The sequence below is a fragment of the Hyla sarda genome, chromosome 11, assembly GCF_029499605.1.
Source record: "Hyla sarda isolate aHylSar1 chromosome 11, aHylSar1.hap1, whole genome shotgun sequence".
In the NCBI taxonomy this organism is placed as follows: Eukaryota; Metazoa; Chordata; class Amphibia; order Anura; family Hylidae; genus Hyla; species Hyla sarda.
Window position 1 is genome coordinate 34,868,141 of NC_079199.1, and position 22,404 is coordinate 34,890,544.

Genomic DNA, 22,404 nt, shown 5'->3' on the forward strand with positions numbered 1-22,404 from the left:
TTTGTAATATTTATTATCAGAGGTCTGGGTCTTAGTTGTACCAATAGGGAACATAAAATGGAGAACAAATAAGACTTGAGACCACTGTTCTCCAAACTCTGGCACCACAATTTGGGGAACACTGCTGTAGGCCATGTATGTAATTATCTATCTATCTATTATCTATCTTTGTATGCATGGAATTTGTCCGCTACATATCCATCTATCTATTCATGACCTTATATATTTTATTGACCTAAGTAATTGTAAATATTTTAAGCAATTTATAATGTTAAATTTAGTTTTAATTTCCATTTTTAGGTATACCTTTAAAGGCCATCTGCGGCCGAAAACAACTTATTCCCTATCCGCAGGATAGGGGGATAAGTGTTTGATTGCGGGGGTCCGAACGCTGCGGGGGGTCTGCCGTGGCTTTCTCATGCAGGAGGCGGGCCGCCGCAGCATGACGTTGCGGCCAACACGCCTCCTCCATATAGTTCTATGGGAGAGGCGGGGAGGCTGGGTTCGTGTCTCCCCGCCTCTCCCATAGAACTGTATCGGGAGGGGGCGTGGAGGGCGCGTACTGTCAACCTCTCTAGGTCGATGCTACGTGCATTAGCGCTCTCCATGAACGCTAATGTGGGGGCCCCGTTCAGGAGATTGCGGGGGGTCCCAGCGGTCAGACCCCCTGCGATCAAACACTTATCGCCTATCTTGTGGATAGGGGATAAGTGTTAAAACACTGCAGTTGTTCTTTAAAGAGGTATTCCACGAAAATCTTTATTTGACTATGCTACAGGGGCTGTAAAGTTAGTGTAGTTCATAATACCTGTATTTTATGGTGGTCTTGCAATTCTTCTGTGATTTTCACCCCAATTTTATTTTTAAAGGTGTACTCCGGCCCTAAGACATTTTATCCCTTATCCAAAGGATCCCGCGATACTCTTGCCCCGTGGTCATAACGCTTCATACTCGGAGCCTCCAGTGCTCCGGATAACTCACAAAGGTGGGTGTGGAATGAGAGATTGCAGGGGGCCCCAGCGGCTGGACCCCCGCGATCAGACATCTTATCCCCTATCCTTTGGATAGGGAATAAGATGTCTTAGGGCCGTAGTACCCATTTAACAGCATACAAAATTATTTAGGTCTCTGGTTTTCCCAGGTGAGGTGGTAGTCTTGCCTGCTTCATTGGGTGGAGCTGGGTGGGAGAAAATTCATTATACAACAGCTGTAGGCACCCTGGTTAGAAGACACTGGTCTTTCGAATGAAATGTAGCTCATTTGTGTTTTAATTAGTGGGGTGGCTGTGAGGTCACTTTTCTCCCTCCCACACATCTCTTACAAATAAGGAACTATGGGATTTGTAGTTTGAGAATGAACTTCAACAGGAAATAGCCAGTTTACAAAAAGATATGGTAATCTCACAACATAGCCATTTAGCCCCAAGACAAGCGCAGATCCTTCCTAAGCATGTCCATTACTGTCTGCCAGGTACGTACTAAAATCACCTTATGGTGGTATGGAACCCAGGAGGATATAGGATCTAAGTTGGGAGAGGGGCACATTTACTAATCCCGTCATCCTGCCTAATATTTAAATAGTGTAAACCTAGACTAGATAAGTTTCCTCAGCCAGATTTATTTACCACATTCGCTCGTGCTGTGTAATAAATTTGGTACAGATTGATAGATATGTCAGACACCTATTGGCTGACTTGCAATAACCTGCAGAAATTTGGTGTAAAGCATGTCGAGCCATGCCCCTTTTCTTTAGGCCTCACCTCCTTTGCTGTAAGCCACAGCCTTCACCTATTGTGCAAGGTATGTACCCCTTTTGTTTTTCTGCTATGTAGCTTCGTTCATCTTCCTACTATGTTATGGTAAACTGTAGATATAAAAGGCAAGTGTGTACCATTTCACTACAGTGCCTCTACAGGTGAAGTGAAGAATTACACAGTTCACTTTAATATCAATTGGCTGCCAATTTAAAGCAATGGTCACCAAACTGTGACAACTCCCAAGCAAGCTGTGAGTTGCAGTTTTGCAGTATCTACTGGGCTACAGTCAGGGCCGGTTCTACCTATAGGCAAAATAGGGAGCTGCCTAGAGCATCCTCTTGATTGGGGCGCCGCTCTGCCCACTGCAAGAAAGTTAATTGGCAGCCAGCATCCAAAGCACCTGCCGTTCATTCGAAGCACCCGCCCAGCCAGCACCACCTTTGCACACACCCTCTATACTCCTCCCTCGTACCATAATAATCTGCATTCTTCAGCCTGCTGGAGGAGCGCAGTGCCACCTCCGAGGCCAGACAGGCAGGTCAGGTCCGACCAGCATCTTGACATCGCGCGCACCTCCATACAGCTGCCCCATGAGGAGAAGGTTTGTTACAGTGTGTCACCCCAGTAGTAAGGTGGGGCATGTCAAGGGGTGGCAAAATTAGCTTTCACCTAGGGTGGCAAAAATCCTTGCACAAGCCCTGGCTACAGTTCGGAGACCACTGCTTTAAACCATTGGCATGGGGCATTCCAAAGAGAGAGAGAGGGGGACACCATATCATTCTGCAGCTGCTTTCAACCCTGTCTTAGGCTGCATTCACACCTCGTTTTTTACATACGGGTGCCGGATCCGGCTGGGGGAGGGGAAAATTGGGGGCTCCCGTACCCCAGCCGGATCAGCCCGTGACTCCATTTACTTTAATGAGCCGATCGGAGTCAAACGGTGACTCCGGTCGGCTCAGTTTTGACCCGTATGCGGTTTCCTGACCGGACCTAAAACCGTAGTATACTACAGTTTTAGGTCTGGTCCAAAACCGGATACTGGTCAAAACTGAGCCGACCGGAGTCACCGTTTGACTCCGGTCGGCTCATTAAAGTAAATGGAGTCACGGGCTGATCCGGCTGGGGTACGGGAACGCCCGGTTTTCCCCTCCCCCAGCCCATATTACAATCAAAATGATTCCTTAGTACCTGGACAACCTCACGCTACATGATTCTGCATACACACAGTGGGGGACATAGTGAAAATAAGGGTAAGTGATAAGTTGTGTGTTGACTGTGACAGTATGGTTTCTACACTGTAACAACTTGTGGCCGTTATCACAATCTTTTGATGTTTTATAGGGGTTTCAGCAATGTAACAATTTATTCCTCTACGTTGTAGATTATTTCTTTTTGCTCGGCCATTTTTTAGAACAGGCCCTGCTGTTGTGACATTTGAAAGTTTTATTCTTCAGTGGAAAGTCTTCAGAGACACGCATTTCTTGTTCCGTCCTCCTACTTATTTAGCTATACGATTAAGAGACCTTTACTTGGAAATGAAAGAAGTGCTGACAGCTAAAGGAGCGCCGGCTTGTGTGTATATTTGGGGGGGAGGGGGTGAAGAAAAATGAATTTTAGTTATTTTTTTTTTATTTTTTTTTACCATGAATACTATCCTTCAGGCTTTGTTAAAGGTTTATTACTGGATGTGATATTGAAGTATACTGTGAAATGTCAAGTGTTTAAAGGAAAACTCCATTCACACACAACTGGCTTCACCTAACTACTGACCCCTGATGTCTTCTGGGGCTTCAACTTTTGCAGAAAGTACGATGATGTTCCTTACAGCATAGACTGGATGGGGAGATGGGACTTCCACAACCATATTAGTCCTCTCCAGCCTTTCCAAAGGAGTTTTATAGTAACACCTTACCACCAACTTTGTCATCAACAGTTAGTCCCCGACCTTCAGAAGTCCCATTGGGGATATAAACTGTTGCGAGTGCTTTGTTCAGCTCTAAAGGGATATGTTGCCACCATGTCAGTTATGCATGATACATGCTTAAAGGGGTTCCGAATGGTTGGAGCGGGGGTTTGGGGAGGGCATGGCCACGCCCTTCGTGATGTCCCATCACGCCCCCTCAATGCAAGTCTATGGGAGGGGGCGTGGCGGATGCCACGCCCCTCCTATAGACTTGCATTGAGGGGGCATGTTGTGGCGGGACATCACATGGGGTGTTGTCGAGACATCACGACCCCTGCTGCCTGCACCCAGAGTTCTAAATGATGCTGCACAGAGATTGTGGGTGTCCCAGCTTTAAGACCCCTGCAATCAGATATCTTATCCCCTATCCTTTGGATAGGGCATGAGATGTCTATTGGCGGAGTACCGCTTTTAGGGGTTATCCAGGAAAAAAACTTATATATATGTATATATGTGTGTGTGTATATATATATATATATATATATATATATATATATATATATATATATATAATCAACTGGCTCTAGAAAGTTAAACAGATTTGTAAATTACTTCTATTAAAAAATCTTAATCCTTCCAATAATTATCAGCTGCTGAAGTTGAGTTGTTTTTTTTCTGTCTGGCAACAGTGCTCTCTGCTGACATCTCTGCAAGAGGTTTGCTATGGGGATTTGCTTCTACTCTGGACAGTTCCGGAGACACGTGTCATCAGAGAGCACTTAGACAGAAAAAAACAACTTAACTTCAGCAGCTCATAAGTACTGAAAGGATTACGATTTTTTTATAGAAGTAATTTACAAATCTGTTTAACTTTCTGGAGCCAGTTGATATATTAAAAAAGTTTTTTTTTCCTGGATAATCCCTTTAAGGTTGGGTCCATTGTGGTCCATGTTGACCATCCAGTACCTGGCTAAAGGTATATAAGGGTCAAACAAAGACAACCTTTTCTTAAAAAATAATCTCATAACCATGGCTCTTGCCACCAGAAAGCATCTAATGGATGAGACTCTTACTTGGCCGCTCTCTGGTTGGTAGAGGATATCATAAGTCTCTGATACATCTGGATGTTTTAATAGGTCATGTGAATATGGATTGTCTACATTGAACCACGTCCTTACTCCGAAAAAATACTAATTTGGCTCCATTAAAGTGTACCTGTAATGCTACTCTCCTGTTCTTTAGATCAGGCCTGGAGAAATGCAAGTCTACGCTAGGCTGTTGAGTCGAACCATACAATGTCCAGCAAGTTCCATGCTCAAGTCAAGACCTATTAAAGGAGTTATCAAGCAATAAAAAAAGAAAAACTGAGCTAATTTCTTCAAAAAACAGCACCACACCTGTCCTCAGGTTATGTGTGGTATTACAACTCCATTCACTTCAAAGGGGTATTCCGGGATTTCTTTATTTGACTGTGCTACAGGGGCTGTAAAGTTAGTGTAGTTCATAATATAGTGTCTGTACCTGTGTTTCATGGTGGTCTCACAATTCTGTGATTTTTGCCCCAATGTTTATTTTTTGAAGGGCATACACATTTTTTTTCCATTCATTTAGCATTTTGTATATTTGTGACTTGTTAATTACTTTATTTTTTTTTTACTCTGTTCTTTTCTGGAATGTGATGTGGCCAAAAATCTGCAATTTTGGACTTTGATATTTTTATGCCATTCACATTCACAACTTCATGTGTGAATCAAGCAAAAGCATACTGAAGCCAGTACAACTTGTAAGAACACTAGATTAGTAAGTTAGGGTAAAAGTCGTATTAAAATAAAATTATTTTTAAAACCTGAATACCTTAATACCTGAATACCGTTAACCGTGTATGGCGCGGACTTTCGACTGTCCCCCAGCTGATTCTTGTAGCTGAGGGCTGGCGTTAATAGCCGACATGCAGCGATTGCCGCGGCCAGCTATTAACCCTTTAGATCGTCACTGTCAAAGCTGACAGCGGTGTCGAAAGGCACATTTAAACACTCCCTGGTGGTCCACTAGGGTGGATTGGCCCCCCTGCAATGCGATCACGGGGGGGGGGGGGGTCGATCCACTGGTGATTTAGCTGGAGGGCTTAACTCTCCTTCTGTGTTTGTCCTGGCTCTTGGATTGATAAAGCCTGGCAGGACTAGGCTTTAGCAATCGAGTGCAGATCACACAGATCAGTGGAGTTCTATGGAACCACATTGATCTGTATGAGGAATCTAAGGGGCTAAAAGTGTAAAAAAAAAAAAAAAAAAGTTTAATAAAAGTTTCAAAAAACACACATTAACCCCTTACTTACTTACATACATTAAAAGTTTACATCCACCCCCCTTTTCCCAAATTCCATATGAAAAATATGTAAACATAATAAAAAATAAACATATGTGGTACCGCTGTGTGAGTAAATGTCCGAACTATAAGAATATAATGTTAATTAAACTGCATGGTCAATGGCGTATACTTGAAAAGAATACCATAGTCCAAAATTGCGCATTTTTGGTCACTTCGTAAACCCTAAAAAAGTATAAAAACCAATCAAAAAGTCACATCAAAACAAAAATGGTACCAATAAAAACTTCAGTTCATGGCACAAAGAATGAGCCCTCATACATCCCTGTATATGGAAAAATGAAAAAGTTATAGGGGCCAGAAAAGGAAATTTTTAACCTACTCATTTTTGTGCATGAAGTTATAATTGTTTAACAGAAGTAAAACCAAATCAAACCTATATAAGTTGGGTATCATTTTATTTGTATGGACCTACAGACTTAGGATAAGGTGTCACTTTTACAAAAAAAGTCAGAATACCCAAAACTTACAAAATGCTGTTTTTTTGTTTCTTTTTTTTTTCCAATTTAGCCCCACAAATATTTTTTTTTCTGGTTTCGTCGTAGATTTTGTGGTGAAATGATTGATGTCGTTACAAAGTAAAATTGGTGGCGCAAAAAGCAAGCCCTCATATGGGTCTGTAGGTGGAAAATTGAAAGCGTTATGATTTTTGGAAGGTGAGGAGGAAGAAACTAAAGTGCAAAAATTGAAAAAAAACTGTGGTCCTTAAGGGGTTAAAGGGATGCTCTGGGGGAAAATTATTATTATTATTATTTTTTATCAACTGGTGCCAGAAAGTTAAACAGATTTGTAAATTAATTCTATATTAAAATCTTAATCCTTGCAGTACTTATCAGCTGCTGTATAATACAGAGGAAGTTCTTTTTGCTGAATTTCTTTCCAGTCTGCTCACAGTGCTCTCTGCTGACACCTCTGTCCATGTCCGGAATTGACCAGAGCAGGAGAGGTTTGCTATGGGGATTTGCTCTTGCTCTGGACAGTTCCTGAAATGCACAGAGGTGTCAGCAGAGAGCACTGTGGTCAGTCAAAAAGAAAAGAACTTCCTGTGGAACATATAGCAGCTGATAAGTACTGGAAGGATTAACATTTTAAAATAGAAGTAATTTACAAATCTGTTTAACTTTCTGGCACCAGTTGATTAAAAAAAATTGTTTTCCACTGGAATACCCCTTTAAGGGTTTGAAATGAAAGAGAGAACCTGATATATCTGCCGAAGCCGAAGTGACGGGTATAAATCTCCGTTGCAAAACTACAACTCCCAGCCAAGGGCTGTCCAGGCATGTTGGGAGTTGTACCTTTGACACAACTGGGGGCACCCTGCTTGGGACACACTGCTCAATGATGTCTGTATGCCTTGATAGGGCTTTAGTAATCCTGACACTTTAAAGGGGTTATTGATTTTTTTTTTTTAGACTTTGCAGGGGACATGGTTAGAATGAGTGAGTGAGGTTTTTTTTTTTTTTACTACGCCACCACTAAAATATATATAAAATAAATAAATAAAAGTTCGATATCCGATCAGATTTGTCAGAATTGTAAAATAAATGTTTTCTTCATGTAGGTTATCGTTGAGCGGTGCCTACGATGCTGCGTTGTGATGACCTTCTGCTGTGCTTTGAGGAATTGTACATTCTATTTACTTGTCCTGTCTGACCCCTCAGCGCAGTACAGGCTGCTGCATTGTCTCATAGCTCCGCAGGATGACATCCACTTGTCACGAGGTTATGACAGTCTGTCTCTTTACATGGAGGGTAATGCATTTTATTCTGGATGGTGATGATGGATTCTGTATGCAAATATGGGTAACTTGAAATTCCCCATAGTCACAGGTTATTGGGAGAACACTCCTGTGCTGTTGACTGTTTCTCTGTTTCTGATGACCGTATATATCTGGCGATTTGCTATTTCTGCACAGTAAAGTGTTTTCTGTCCACTTGGTACTAAATGATCTTCCATGGTCAGGCAGGGAGGAAATGGCAGACAGGTTGGCATAAAAGGGTGCCCTGATTGTGGCCCGAGCACAGGGCTGGTGCAAGGATCTTTGCCACCCTAGGCGAAAGCTAATTTTTCTGCCCCCTTGACCCCACCCATTGTCTCCGCCCCCTTTCACACGCCCCATTTTTACTACTGCAGTGACACACTGTAACAAACACCCTCCCAATGTAATCTCTTTACTACTGGGGTGATACACTGTAACAAACCTTTTCCTCATGTAATCTCCTTAATACTGGGGTGACACACTGTAACAAACCTCCTCCTCATGTAATCTCCTTAATACTGGGGTGACACACTGTAACAAACCTCCTCCTCATGTAATCTCCTTACTTCTGTGGTAACACACTGTAACAAACCTCCTCCTCATGTAATCTCCTTACTACTAAGGGTGACACACTGTAACAACCTCCTCCTCATGTAATCTCCTTACTACTGGGGTGAAACACTGTAACAAACCTCCTCCTCATGTAATATCCTTACTTCTGTGGTAACACACTGTAACAAACCTCCTCCTCATGTAATCTCCTAACTACTGGGGTGACACACTGTAACAAACCTCCTCCTCATTTAATCTCCTTACTACTAAGGGTGACTCACTGTAACAAACCTCCTCCTCATGTAATCTCCTAACTACTGGGGTGACATGCTGTAACAAACCTCCTCCTCATGTAATCTCCTTACCACTGGGGTGACTGACACACTGAAACAAACCCCCTGCTCATATAATCTCCTTGCAACTGGGGTGGAAGCGGTGCTGGCTGTGAGTGGTTGGTTTGAATGCTGACTGGCTACATTTCTTTTGGCAGGGAGAGCAGCGCCCCCCTCAAGAGGGCGCTCTAGGCGGCTGCCTATTCTGCCCGAGCAGCACTTGAAGAGGTTAGCCCTGTGTCAGCACTGCAAGCTTGTGATGATTTATTGGTTGGCATTCTTCTGTTATTTCAACCTCACCTTTTGTATCCCAGCCAGAAAGCCTATTAATAAATGATTAAAGCAGATTGTTAAGGAAACTGATCTGAAATATTTGGTTTGGCGGAAATCCAGCTAATTACAAGCTGCCTGTTTGCATCTGTCACTGCCGGCTCACCTGGCGGTGGGGGATGCTGTCAGTCCTGCTGACCCCCAGCTACTGCTACAGCCGGCACAGCCAGAAAAGGACCATGATAAAACATGCGCAGAAGGAAAGAAAAAGCAAAGCATGCGACGGCTTCTAGAAAAACTGATGGTAGAACTGATCCCAATCATTTCATATCCGGCGCTTTAATTTAGGCATCGGATCGCCAGACACATTGCAAGGGGTGCGGGACGGGAGAATACATCTTGCTGCATTCCCCCTGTCCAGTGTGCAGATATAATGGATGCTGAATCCTAGACAATGGATGTCACTTTGTCATCAGTGGCGGCTAAGGTTGCCACCTGGCCGGTATTTTTATACTAAAAATACCGGCTATGCAACAGTATTTATCCAAGCAATCCTGCAAATCCCGGAATGTTGCACTATAACCTATATCAGTGTTTCCCAAACTGGGGTGCCTCCAGCTGTTGCAAGACTACAACTCTCAGCATGCCCGGACAGCCGTTGGCTGTCCGGGCATGCTGGGAGTTGTAGTTTTGCAACAGCTGAAGGCACCCCAGTTTGGGAAACACTGACCTATACTATTTATACTACTATATAGTTCAACATGCTAGGAGTTGTAGTTTTTGTTTAGGCAGCTGCTGAGCCACAGGCTGTATCGGGCATGCTGGGAGTTGTAGTTAGTAACTAACTGCAACAGATCTAATATAAAAAAAAAAGCGTACAAAAAGTCATATCAAAACAAAAATGGTACTGTTGAAAACTACAGATCGGGGGAGGAAAATGAGCCCTCATACAGCCCCATATAAGGAGAAATAAAAAAAAGTTATACTGGTCAGAATTGGCAAAAAAGCAGTCATTTTTTTTTGGCAAGAGAGATGGCAACCCTAGTTGGGTCCACTGAGCCAGACATGTCCAGTTTGAACCCAGCCTAAGACATTCTGCAAGGTTCGGGTGGTCATTTTTGGTCATCGAGTCTCTTACGAACTACACAAAAATTACTTAGGGGTGTTTCATATACCAGACAAATGTGAATTGGCCAAAAACTTTTAAAAAGCACCCTTTTGTTTGTAAATTAAAAAGTTATGTAGTCTTTCCAGTAGGGATCGACCGATTATCGGTTTGGCCGATATCTGCCGATATTCACGATTTTGGACGGTACCGGCAATTACCTTACTGATATGCCGATCATGACCCGACCTATCCCCCCAACCCCCCCCCCCCCATCCCCGGTTTTATAATTACCTGTTCCCGAGTTCCGCGCTACTTCTGGCTCCTGCAGCGCCCTGCGCTATGGCTGTGCGCTGCGCAATGAAGAGTGACGTCCTCAACGCGACGTCACTGTCAGTGTGCACAGTGACAGCTCAGGATTCCGCCGGAGTCAGAAGTAGCGCGGAACCCGGGAACAGGTAACTATAAAACCGGGGATGGGGGAGGCAATGGGGAAGCAGCGGTGGTTGGACTCAGGACCGGCAGGGGGAGAGAAGCGAGCGGCGGTCTTGGGCCAGAGGATAGGTAGGGGGGGGCAGCAACAGTGGTGGTTGGACTCAATAGGACCCCAGGACAGGCAGGCGGAGAGAAGCGGGTGGCGTCAGCGTCTGTGGACCCGCAAAAGCCTCTGCAGTTCATTGATTTAAAGCGTCCGGGGGGGGGGGGGGGGAGAGAAATAGCCGATAACTTATACCGGAGGCGTGTCGGCCGTCTGCAGGAGATTGTGGGAGGTCCCATCGTTCGGACCCCCACAATCAGACACTTATCCCCTATCCTGTGGTTAAGGGGATAAATGTATTTACACTGCAGATGACCATTACTCGATTAGTTGTTTCAGCCCTAAATTCCTGTCTCTGAGCCATGATCCCAGGGCTGGTGCAAGGATTTTTGCCACCCTAGACAAAATCTAATATGGTCTCCCCCTGGACTCCACCTTTTGGCATGCCCTCCCTATTTCTGGGGTGACACTGTTACAAGCCCCCTCCTCATGTAATTAGCATACTACTGGGGTGACAATGTAACAAACAATGGGTGACAATCCTCCTCCTAATGCTCCTGGCTGAGCGAGTGGTTCGGATGCTGGTTGTCTAACTTTCTTGCAGCAGGCAGAGCGGCGCCTCCCATAAAGAGGGCACTGTAGGCGGCTGCCTATTTTGCCTATAGGCAGAGCCGGCCCTGCGTGGTCCGGCTCACCTGTTCTTGAATAGAGGCCCTTGTCTTTCTCTAGAGATGCCAACATATCTATGCATTATACATGGACCACGTGAGATAGGGATGTAAGAAAAAATCGATTACAGATTTTCCGATTATCGCGATTTTTTCATTTGGCGATACTGAATCGATTCAAAATATTTTTGAATCTATTCTTTTAGGAATGTGGAATTTGTATCTCCTGACGCCCGGAACAGCATGTCCCGGGCATCAGGAGATACAAGTTCCACATTTGTGGAGCCGGGCAGGCCGGATCTGATGCGGCGGCGCTCTGGGTGTACGGAGCGGGCTCCGACTCGTGCCCGCTCCATACTCTGCGGCCCCCAGCTGTTCTCAGTGGCGATCGCTGCGGCTGGCTATTAAAGGAGTACTCCGGCGAGCACTTTTCTCATTTTATCCCGTCCGGGCTGCAAAATAAAAGAAAACACACTTTCTCTTACCTGCCAACGAGCCCCCGGAGCTCCGGTACAGGTGTTTGGTCCCCGGGCTGTATTCTTCTTACTTCCTGTTAGCCCGACACGTCACACAGAGCTTCAGCCTATCACCGGCCGCAGCGATGTCCTACCTCGGCTGGTGATAGGCTGAAGCTCCGTGTGACGTGCCGGGCTAACAGGAAGTAAGAAGAATACAGTCCGGAGACCGAACACTTGTACCGGAGTGTACCGGAGCTACGGGGGCTCGTTGGCAGGTAAGAGAAAGTGTGTTTTCTTTTATTTTGCAGCCCGGACGGGATAAAATGAGAAACGTGCGCGTTGGACTACTAGATCGCCGCTGTCAAAGCTGACAGCGGCGTCTAAAGGGATCTGTGAATGCTCCCTGATGGGCAATGTATCGGGATATATCGTGATGTATCGTCACCTAGACAGTATCGCGATATATCGGGATATATATCGAATCGCCACACTGGTATAGCGATTCGAATCGTATCGCCAAATTCTTGGCAATTCACACCCCTAACATGAGACACTATGAAAACTGTGTAATACTTAATTTCACCTGTGGTGGCGCTGTAGGGAAATTGAATGCATACTGGTGGACTCTCCCACAGATTGTAGCTCAGTGGTCTCAATTTGTGGCAGTCCAGATGTTGCAACACTTCAACTCCCAGCATGCCCGGACAGCCAACGACTGTCTGGGCATGCTGGGAGTTGAAGTGTTGCAACATCCGGAGGGCCACAGTTTGAGACCACGGTTGTAGCTGATCGCTGTGGGTAAAACACCACGTGATATACTCTCCAACTTCAGACCTTAAAACACCATCACATTTAACCCTTATGGATTCTTGATGGGACTTTCCATTTGTGACATGTGATGATCCTTCATCATTTCTTGATGCATTGTCTTGTAGTGAAAGGAATAACAGCTGTTATCAGTTATCAGTAAGGTAATGGGATCCCGCCGAGGAAAGAATGTCGTCTGCACTGATTTACCTCTAAATGACAGCGTTTTACTTGTCTAAGGGATCATTTTTCACCCAAACAAGACTTGGATCCATAAGTGTTCAGTGCCGGGTATATTACCAGAAGAAGCTTCTGTTAAGAAAACAATGGTTTATGTGTGTGTCCTCCCCACTGGGGACAGGGACCGCCGTACGTAAAAACTTTCTATGGAGAATGCTGCCATATAGGATGGTGCTATACTACTATCGAGATATAGATTTATTTATATTCATGACTGTGGTGTCATAGTCCTAGATCCCAGTCTGATAGTCTAGACCAGGATAGCCTGGACCTTAAAGGGTTACTCCAGTGGGGAAAAAAAAATTTTTCTTTTTTTTAAATCAACTGGTGCCAGAAAGTTATACAGATATGTAAATTACTTTTATTAAAAACGCTTAATCTTTCCAGTACTTATGAGCTGCTGTATGCTCCACAGGAAGTTCTTTTCTTTTAGAATTTATTTTCTGTCTGACCACAGCTGCTCTCTGCTGACCCCTCTGTCCATGTCAGGAAAATGTCCAGAGCAGGATAGCTTTACTCCTGCTCTGGACAGTTCCTGACATGGACAGTGGTGTCAGCAGAGAGCACTGTGGTCAGACAGAAAGGAAATTCAAAAAGAAAAGAACTTACTGTGAAGCATTCAGCAGCTCATAAGAACTGGAAGGATTAAGATTTTTTTTATAGAAGTAATTTACAAATCTTAAAAATAGGATATTAGTCCTCAGCTCAATACCAAAAAAGATTAATGGGGGATGTCTGGTATCAATGATAGAGAAAAAGAGAAACACAATTGGTATATAAATGATATTTAATAGATATTAAATCATGCGTTCCCGCAGGGCCCTACGGTGGCGCACAATTGGTTAAAAAGTAATAAATATAAAAAATGCAACAAGTTATTACACTACAGAGCGAAAGGTACTCCTAATAACAAATGTATCTATTAGTATAATGATACACTGGGTGATGATGTGACATACAATGTTACTCTGATCAGAATGGTAGTAAATTCAATGTGCACAAAAAAAGAATAAATATAAAACGTTCCTCCTGGAAAGAAAATGACTTGATAGAAAAAATAATAATAAAAAATGCAAAAAAGTCTTTGCATTTTTTATTATTATTTTTTATTATTATTTTTTCTATCAAGTCATTTTCTTTCCAGGAGGAACGTTTTATATTTATTCTTTTTTTGTGCACATTGAATTTACTACCATTCTGATCAGAGTAACATTGTATGTCACATCATCACCCAGTGTATCATTATACTAATAGATACATTTGTTATTAGGAGTACCTTTCGCTCTGTAGTGTAATAACTTGTTGCATTTTTTATATTTATTACTTTTTAACCAATTGTGCGCCACCGTAGGGCCCTGCGGGAACGCATGATTTAATATCTATTAAATATCATTTATATACCAATTGTGTTTCTCTTTTTCTCTATCATTGATACCAGACATCCCCCATTAATCTTTTTTGGTATTGAGCTGAGGACTAATATCCTATTTTTATCATTTTTCTATATCTCTCTGTGGGGGAGAGCTTTTAGTTAACCTCGATCATTTTTTGCGGTTGAGCTACACATATCTACATTTCCCTAATTTACAAATCTGTTTAACTTTCTGGCACCAGTTGATCTAAAAAAAATTATTTCCACTGGAGAACCCCTTTTAAGGGTACAGTCACATTGTATTTGCTGCAGATTTGTTACAGTAAAACCTCTTTAAGGCGACCACCCAAAATTGCATAAAAAGGATCTTCTAGGGGGGGAATAGTCTTCTTAAAGAATGTATAATAAATGGTGGAATTGAAATTCATCATAAAAAATCTTTTCTGGACAAGATGGTGGTCTTCCCAAAGAGGAGGTCCACATGAAATCTGCAGCAGAAAATCTGCATATACAGTACCTGTAAATATACCCTAAAGGAGTTATCCAATTTTAGGGTAGGGTCACAAGTAGCGTATTTTGTTGCTGCGTATTATCCTGACCGTTGAAGTCAATGAGCAAAATCAACTGTGTATTTTGCAACCCATTGACTTCAATGGGTAGGAAAATACGCAGCAGCCAATGCGCAGCAAAATACGGCACTTGTGACCCTACCTGTCGAAAAACTCAGTTCTATTGAAATTAGTGGGAGCAGAGCTGCAAAACCACACACAACCTGAGGGCAGACGTGGTGCTGATTTAGGAAGACAACAGCTATATTTATCTTATTCTGGATAACCCCTGTAACAAGTCGGTCTACTTTGGACAACCCCTATCGGTGCACCCTATCGGGGAGAGCGGTGCATTACATTAAAACTCTGTTGCCGTGTAATGCTGGAGTCAAGCTGGTTACATACCCCAATGATGACCACTAATTGTGAAGGGTCTTGGCAATGAGACACCCTAAATACCCCACAATTGGCTTATCATTTAAGGCTTAATGGATCCCCGTTAATAGGAGGCACATTAAGAGTGCCTGTAATATACATGTATTGTACGTTTATACAATATGGAAACAAACCTATATACATCTTTGTTTTGTACTGATGACGTTATTTCTTAATTTTTTTTACAGGTCTGGTGGAAATTTGCCTCATGCACCCCCTAGATGTGGTAAAAACACGGTAAGTTTGGGCACGGACATTGAGATAAAAGACAATTTCCGAACCTCCTTACGGGTTGTGTACTATTTATCATGCAAAAAAAAAAAAGTGTGAATGTGGTAAAAGTCCTTCAGGTAGGGGACCTACAAGCTCAATGTTGACATATTGGGGCCCTTCTTACCAAAATTATCTAAAACTTAGAAGAGAGTATAAACTTAGACAAGCTAGTCTAAGGGTATGTTCACACTATGGAACCATCACGAATTCCGCACAGATTCCGCTGCACTAACCTACCATTGGTGTGAATGGGTCTTCCGTTGACAAACTAACATTTACCGAATTTAAAAATTCTGCTGCAGAAATTCACCCGTCGGAAAAATGAAAATGTTAATTCTTTCGGTGTGATTATGCACGCACTGTTTATTTAACTTATTTAATAGATATTATATAACTTTAAATGGCTTACCATATATACTCTAGTATAAGCCGAGTTTTTCAGCACCATTTTTCGTGCCGAAAACGTCCCCCCGGCTTATACTCGAGTGATGGGGGGGGGGGGAATCGCAGGCATCCTGGTGGGGGTGGCGAGGGGATGCGCCGGGCCATCCATTGTCGCCCATCTACTTCCAGTGGGAAGGGTGAGCACGTCCGGGCCGTCCATCTTGATGGAGAGGCCCTCTTCTCCGCTCCGGGCCGGCACTGGAATGGTGACGCTGCATTGACGCCGCTGTGCAGGGATGTCCGTGTGCAGCAGACGTCCATGACGTCAGGGGCGTCCCTACACGGTGGCATCAATGCAGCGTCACTAGTCCGGGGCCAGCCCGCAGCAGAGAAGAGGGCCTCTCGGTCAAGATGGATGGCCCGAACCGGCTCACCCTCCCCACTAGAAGTCGGGCGATCCCTGCAGCGACATTGGACGGCTGCTAGGGAAGGACCGACAGAGCTACAACTGGGGAGGTGAGTAGACAACAAGTGAGGGGGGTCTGGATGATGACAGGGGGGTATGAGGGGGATCTGGATAATGATATGGGGGGCAAGGGGGATCTGTATGATGGGGATGAGGGGGGGTCTGGATGATGACAGGGGGGTATGAGGGGGATCTGTATGATGGGGGATGAGGGGGGTCTGGATGATGATGGGGGGGTATGAGGGGGATCTGGATAATGATATGGGGGGGCAAGGGGGATCTGTATGATGGATGGAAGAGGGGGGTCTGGATGATGACAGGAGGGATGGGGGGGGTCTGGATGATGACAGTGGGAGTTGGGATGTTGACAGAGGAGGGCGGGATGATGACCGGGGGGGTGGAGGATGATGTATTTCCCACCCTAGGCTTATACTCGAGTCAATAGGTTTTCCTAGGTTTTTGGGGTGAAATTAGGTGCCTCGGCTTATATTTGGAATGGCTAATACTCGAGTATATACGATATTTTGGGATAAATGATTTAACAAGCACATCTTCATTATTGGGGTTCTCCCAATATTGAAAGTTACCCCCTTTCCATAGGATAGGAGAAAATTAACTGATTGGTTTGTGGGGTCCACTAATTGCGTAAATAGAGGTCCATGGATGTCCCACAGAGAGTTAAAGGGGTACTCCGCTGGGAAAAAAAAATTTATGAACTGCTGTCAGAAAGTTAAACAAATTTGTAAATTACTTCTATTTAAAATTCTTAATCTTTTCAGTACTTATCAGCTGCTGTATGCTCCACAGGAAGTTCTTTCCTTTTTGAATTTCTTTTCTGTCTGACCACAGTGCTCCTGCTGACACCTCTGCTCCTACTCTGGACAGTTCCTAAAATGGACAAATTACCATAGCAAACCTATCCTGCTCTGGACAGTTCCTAAAATGGACAGAGGTGTCAGCAGAGAGCACTGTGGTCAGACAGAAAAGAAATTCATAAAGAAAATAACTTCCTCTGTAGTATACAGCATCTGAAAAGTACTGGAAGGATTACGATTTTTTTTATAGAAATAATTTACAAATCTGTTTAACTTTCTGGCACCAGTTGATTTAAAAGAAAATGTTTTCAAGCGGAGTACCCCTTTGATAAAGTGGCGACCGAGCATATACACTGGCAATGTGTACCAATTAGGGTCCCTCAGGCTGTTGTACAACTACAACTCATAGCATGCCCGGACAGCCGGAGGCTGTCTGGGCATGCTACGAGTTGTAGTTTTACAACAGTTGGAGGCACCATGGTTGAGAAACGCTGCACTATAAGGACAAAGGGCTCCCATTCTTATGATTGGTGGAGGTCCCACTGTTCTGACCCCCACTGATCATGTGGTTATCACCAAGGTGATAACTTATAATCATGGAGTAACCAGTTTAGAAGTTTATAGAACAGGACCTAAACCCAGGGCTCAAGTCCGGCAGGAACGCATGGGAACTGAGTTCCTGCACTTTTTTCACAGCAGGTACACCTTTCCCATTAGCAGGACCAGCCCTTGAGGGGAAATCTTGGATGAGTTCCCTCACTTTTTTTTTTTTTTTCCAGGACTTGACCCCTGCCTAAACCTGACCATCAGGCTGGCCACATTCTACATCTAAACATAGATAAGTAAACGCCCACATTCTATGCAGTGTATGGAGGGGGGTCATCTGCTGCACCTCTGTTGTTCCGCCTGGCAGGTATTTGCATTTCCTCACCACAGGAGACCAGCTCCTCATAGGTTTTGATAGCAATGTCACTGATTCAGATTGTGGAGTGGTAAGATTACCCGGGATTAATCCTGAATTACAGTATTAAAGAACGATCAGCTCTGACTGAAGGCAGCCATAGGGGGTTATTCAGGTCTGAACTCCACCCGATTATTCTTCATCCTAAGAGGACAGCTTGGCTGAAGCTTCTGACATGTAGTGATTGATTCATGTGCTGAGGATGAAGTGAAGCAGAGGTCAGCGCTGTATGACTGGCACAATGGAGGGGGGGGGGGGAGCAGTTTAGCCGATTCATACTCGGCAATATACTTTATCCACTGTCACTTTTGACAGACTGCGCAGAATGAGGAGAGGTTGACGTTCCGTTTGTCAATAGGGTGTAACAGCCAAGTCAATGTACACACGGATGATTCATACGACTCTTGCTATTGTCATTCAGCATACACCTTCTAATATGGAAATGTAACTTTACTGGTAATTTTGTAGATATGTCGCACACAGCAATGGTCAATAAATCACACATTGTATGTTATAAGCTTTACCCACAATGTTATGGGGGCACAACTATGGATAAAGTTTACCTCACACATACTTCACATATGGCAGTAGCAAGCTTATATAAGGGCTTCTCTGAGATGACGTGTCTGATAGCCTATAGGTCATTCATTGCTGATGGGCAGGGGGCTGTCACCCATCACCTTCACAGATCAACTGTTTGGTGCTCCACACTACACATGTAGCAGTGTTACGTCACTTTTCTAATGGTTGTGGGTGCTTTAGTAGGAATCCCAATCCTTTAAAGGAAAATTGTCAGCTTACTCCTCCCGCACTAACCAGCGGTACTGGCTGATAGTGCGGGGGACGCTGATCAGTTTGATGCCTACCATGTCCAGATCCGCCCTGTCGTTCGGCCGAAATCTTCCATTTTCTGCACATGCTAATTAGGTGCTAACTGGCACAGGCGGTGTAACTGGCACTCTGACGTTAGCGCCGATCGCCCTCCGCGCCACCCAGCTTATCAATATTCATCCCCTCCCTCTTCTCCCCACTCTGTAATGAAGAGGGAGAGGTGGAGGGAGGAATATTGATGAGCTGGGCGGTGCTGCGAATGAGCGGCGCTGATGTCAGAGTGACAGTAACCCCGCCTGTGCCAGTTAGCACCTAATTAGCTGATACAGAAAATAGAAGATTTCGGCCGAATGGCGGGGCGGATCTGGGCCCGGTAGGCATGAAACTGATCAGCGTCCGCCGCACTACCAGCCAGTACCGCTGGTTAGTGCGGGGGGAGCAAGCTGACAGTTTTCCTTTTAAAGGTATGTAAGAGAAAACATGGCACACCATTTGAGGTTGAATAAGTGTAGATTTTTATTAGCAATCCAAAATATAAATGTTGTAACATTTCGGTCCACAATAGACCTTCATCAGACCAGATTGCTGCGGAGGCAGTGTTAAGGTTGAACGGCCATAAAACCGTGATAGTAGGTAAGTAGATAGGTGACCTGTAGTCGCGGGTGGAATCCCCCACACTACACAGTAACCCGACGCTCTTCATTGTATAGATGTGGCGCCGGGTAACTACAGCTCAGCTCCCACTGAAGTTAAAGGGGATATCCAGGTATAGAAAAAACAGAGCTAATTTCTTCCCATAACAGAACCACACCTGTCCCGGGGTTGTGTGTGGTATCACAACTCCATTTACTTCCAAGGGGAGCAAAATCGGCTTCAGGAAATTTGTCGCAAAATAGGCACCTGCGAACTTATCCTAAGGGAAGGGTCACATAGGGCGCATCACCAGCGTATTTCACACTGTGGATGCGCTGACAGCAGTCACAGAAGGCCTGCAGAGAGAGCTCCAAGCTGCGGGTGAGTAGCTCTGCGTGTCTACTTGTTGTGTCAGATTTCCCGTTGTAGAAATCTGCCGCTCTGAGCGGACGGCTGCAGTTGGGAGCTCTCTCTGTAGTCCCTCTGTTACTGCCATCGGTGTATCCGCAGCATGCAATGCGCTGCAGATGCGCCCAGTGTCACCCTGCCCTAAGGGAGATTTTTTTAAATTTTATAGGTGTTATGGAAACACCTGACTGAGAGCGTTTAAAGGCCCATTTAGACTACGTATTTTCAGAGCAGAATTCTGCTGCTAAAAATGTGGCGCAGCAATGGGTTTTAATAGGATTCTGCTGCACCATTTCCACTATGAAATTTCTGCAATGAACAGTCCACCACGGAAAATCCGGATCCCAGAATCCGCCAAAAAAATGAATGTTTTTTGGTGGAATCTTCTCTGTAAATGCATTGCCGTCCATGGAGATGGAGCCTTTCCGAACGATCTTAGCGCTAGCTTGTTCTGCTTTTGCCTGCTGCAGTGGGAATGAGCTCTTAAGGGTACATTCACACATACGCAGATTTGATGCACAGGATTTTCTGCTGCAAATGACTGAGCACAGCTTCTAATAGTCAGTTACAAATCCTGCGCATCAAATCTGTGTGTGAACGTACCCTAATGTTTCCATAACTTCCGTAAAGATTAAAGGGGTATTCCAGGCAAAACCTTTTTTTATATATATATCAACTGGCTCCGGAAAGTTAAACAGATATGTAAATTACTTTTATTAAAAAAAATCTTAATCCTTCCAATAGTTATTAGCTTCTGAAGTTTTCTAACTGCTCAATGATGATGTCACGTCCCGGGAGCTGTGCATGATGGGAGAATATCCCCATAGGAACTGCACAGTTCCCGGGACGGGAGTCATCAGAGAGCAGTTAGACAGAAAATAACAACTCAACTTCAGAAGCTAATAACTATTGGAAGGATTAAGATTTTTTAATAGAAGTAATTTACAAATCTCTTTAACTTCTTTCCGGAGCCAGTTGATATATAAAAAAGAAAGTTTTGGCCTGGAATACCCCTTTAAATGAAGCAACAGTGCACCTGCTTGACCATTTCTCATTAAAAGGGGTACTCCGGTGGAAAACTATTTTTTTGTTTTTTTTTTGTTTTATCAACTGGTGCCAGAAAGTTAAACAGATTTGTAAATTACTTCTATTAAAAAAATCTTTATCCTTCCAGTACTTATTAGCTGCTGAAAACTAAAGATTTTTTAATAGAAGTAATTTATAAATCTGTTCAACTTTCTGGCACCAGTTGATTTAAAAAAAAAAATAATTTAAAAATAAGTTTCCACCGGAGTACCTAAGGCTGCTGATCAAGGTTATGAAGGCAGTGGACCAGAGTCCCCCATTCTAGTGGTCTTGGGACCACTATCAGCCTTTCATTTAGCTATCTGGAATACCCTAATACTCAGGTTAAAGGGAGTACTCCAGTGGAAAACATTATTATTATTTTTTTTTTTTATCAACTGGTGCCAGAAAGTTAAACAGATTTGTAAATTACTTCTATTAAAAAATCTTTACCCTTCCAGTACTTTTTAGCAGCTGTATGCTACAGAGGAAATTCTTTTTTCTGTGGACAGAAGACAAAAAAGAAATTCAAAAAGAAAAAAAATGTCCTCTGTATCATACAGCTGCTAAAAAGTACAGGAAGGGTAAAGATTTTTTAATAGAAGTAATTTACAAATCTGTTTAACTGTCTGGCATCAGTTCATTTAAAAAAAAATAAAAAAAAGTTTCCAGCGGAGTACCCCTTTAAGGCAACAGATAGTGTAACAAAGTTTCCCAAGGTGTAGAAGTTGATCTACGCAATTGAACCAGAGCCGACTGTAATCTCCCTATCCCATCACACATGTATCATTTACCATCTCAGGTGCACTATAGGCAATATGACTGACAGGCCACATGATATGTAAAGCGTTTTCCTGCCAAGTCCTGTCAGTCTCTTACATTGGGATCACTTTTTCTTTGCTGGTTAAGTGCTGCATGGAATCATGTGAATAACCTTCTAAAGAAGCAGATCAGCCAGTGTCATTGGTGAGTTATTCCAGCACTTGCTGATGGCTCACTGTCTGAAATACAGAGACAAAAGGTGCTGTCAGTCTGCCCGAGCGAAAACCCACAGGAATGTGTCCTGATCAGAGGAAAGGTTATCCACCATAAGGTGATTTTAGTACGTACCTGGCAGACAGTAATGGACATGCTTAGGAAGGATCTGCGCTTGTCTTGGGGCTAAATGGCTATGCTGTGAGATTACCATAACACTGTGGCTAGCTTTTTGTGAACTGGTATTTCCTGTTTGACTTTTCTTTTTTTGACTACAAATCCCACAATTCCATCTTCCTCCCTCCCACACATCAGCCACCCCACCCATTGAAAACATAAATGAGCTGCATCCATTCAAAAGACCTGTGGCTTTCAATCAGGGTGCCTACAGCTGTTGCATTAGTTGCAGATTGATCTCTCTCCCACCAAGCGATCGCTCCACCCATTGAAGCAGACAGGCTCCCT

The 22,404-nt window shown here is 43.8% G+C and overlaps 1 protein-coding gene and 1 long non-coding RNA gene across 4 annotated transcripts in view; one reads left to right on the top strand and one right to left on the bottom strand.

Annotated features, from left to right (window-relative positions):
• Positions 1-22,404, top strand: part of SLC25A21 (solute carrier family 25 member 21) — a 280,764-nt gene that overhangs the window by 129,038 nt on the left and 129,322 nt on the right. Inside the window, exon 3 of one of the 2 annotated variants that reach the window (XM_056546239.1) lies at positions 15,317-15,365. In XM_056546239.1, the coding sequence (XP_056402214.1) occupies positions 15,317-15,365 (49 nt within the window). Of the gene's footprint in view, positions 1-15,316; positions 15,366-22,404 lie in introns of those variants that run through there. The other variant, XM_056546245.1, reaches the window with a different exon arrangement.
• Positions 1-22,404, bottom strand: part of LOC130295457 (uncharacterized) — a 50,035-nt gene that overhangs the window by 12,937 nt on the left and 14,694 nt on the right. The window lies entirely within an intron of this gene.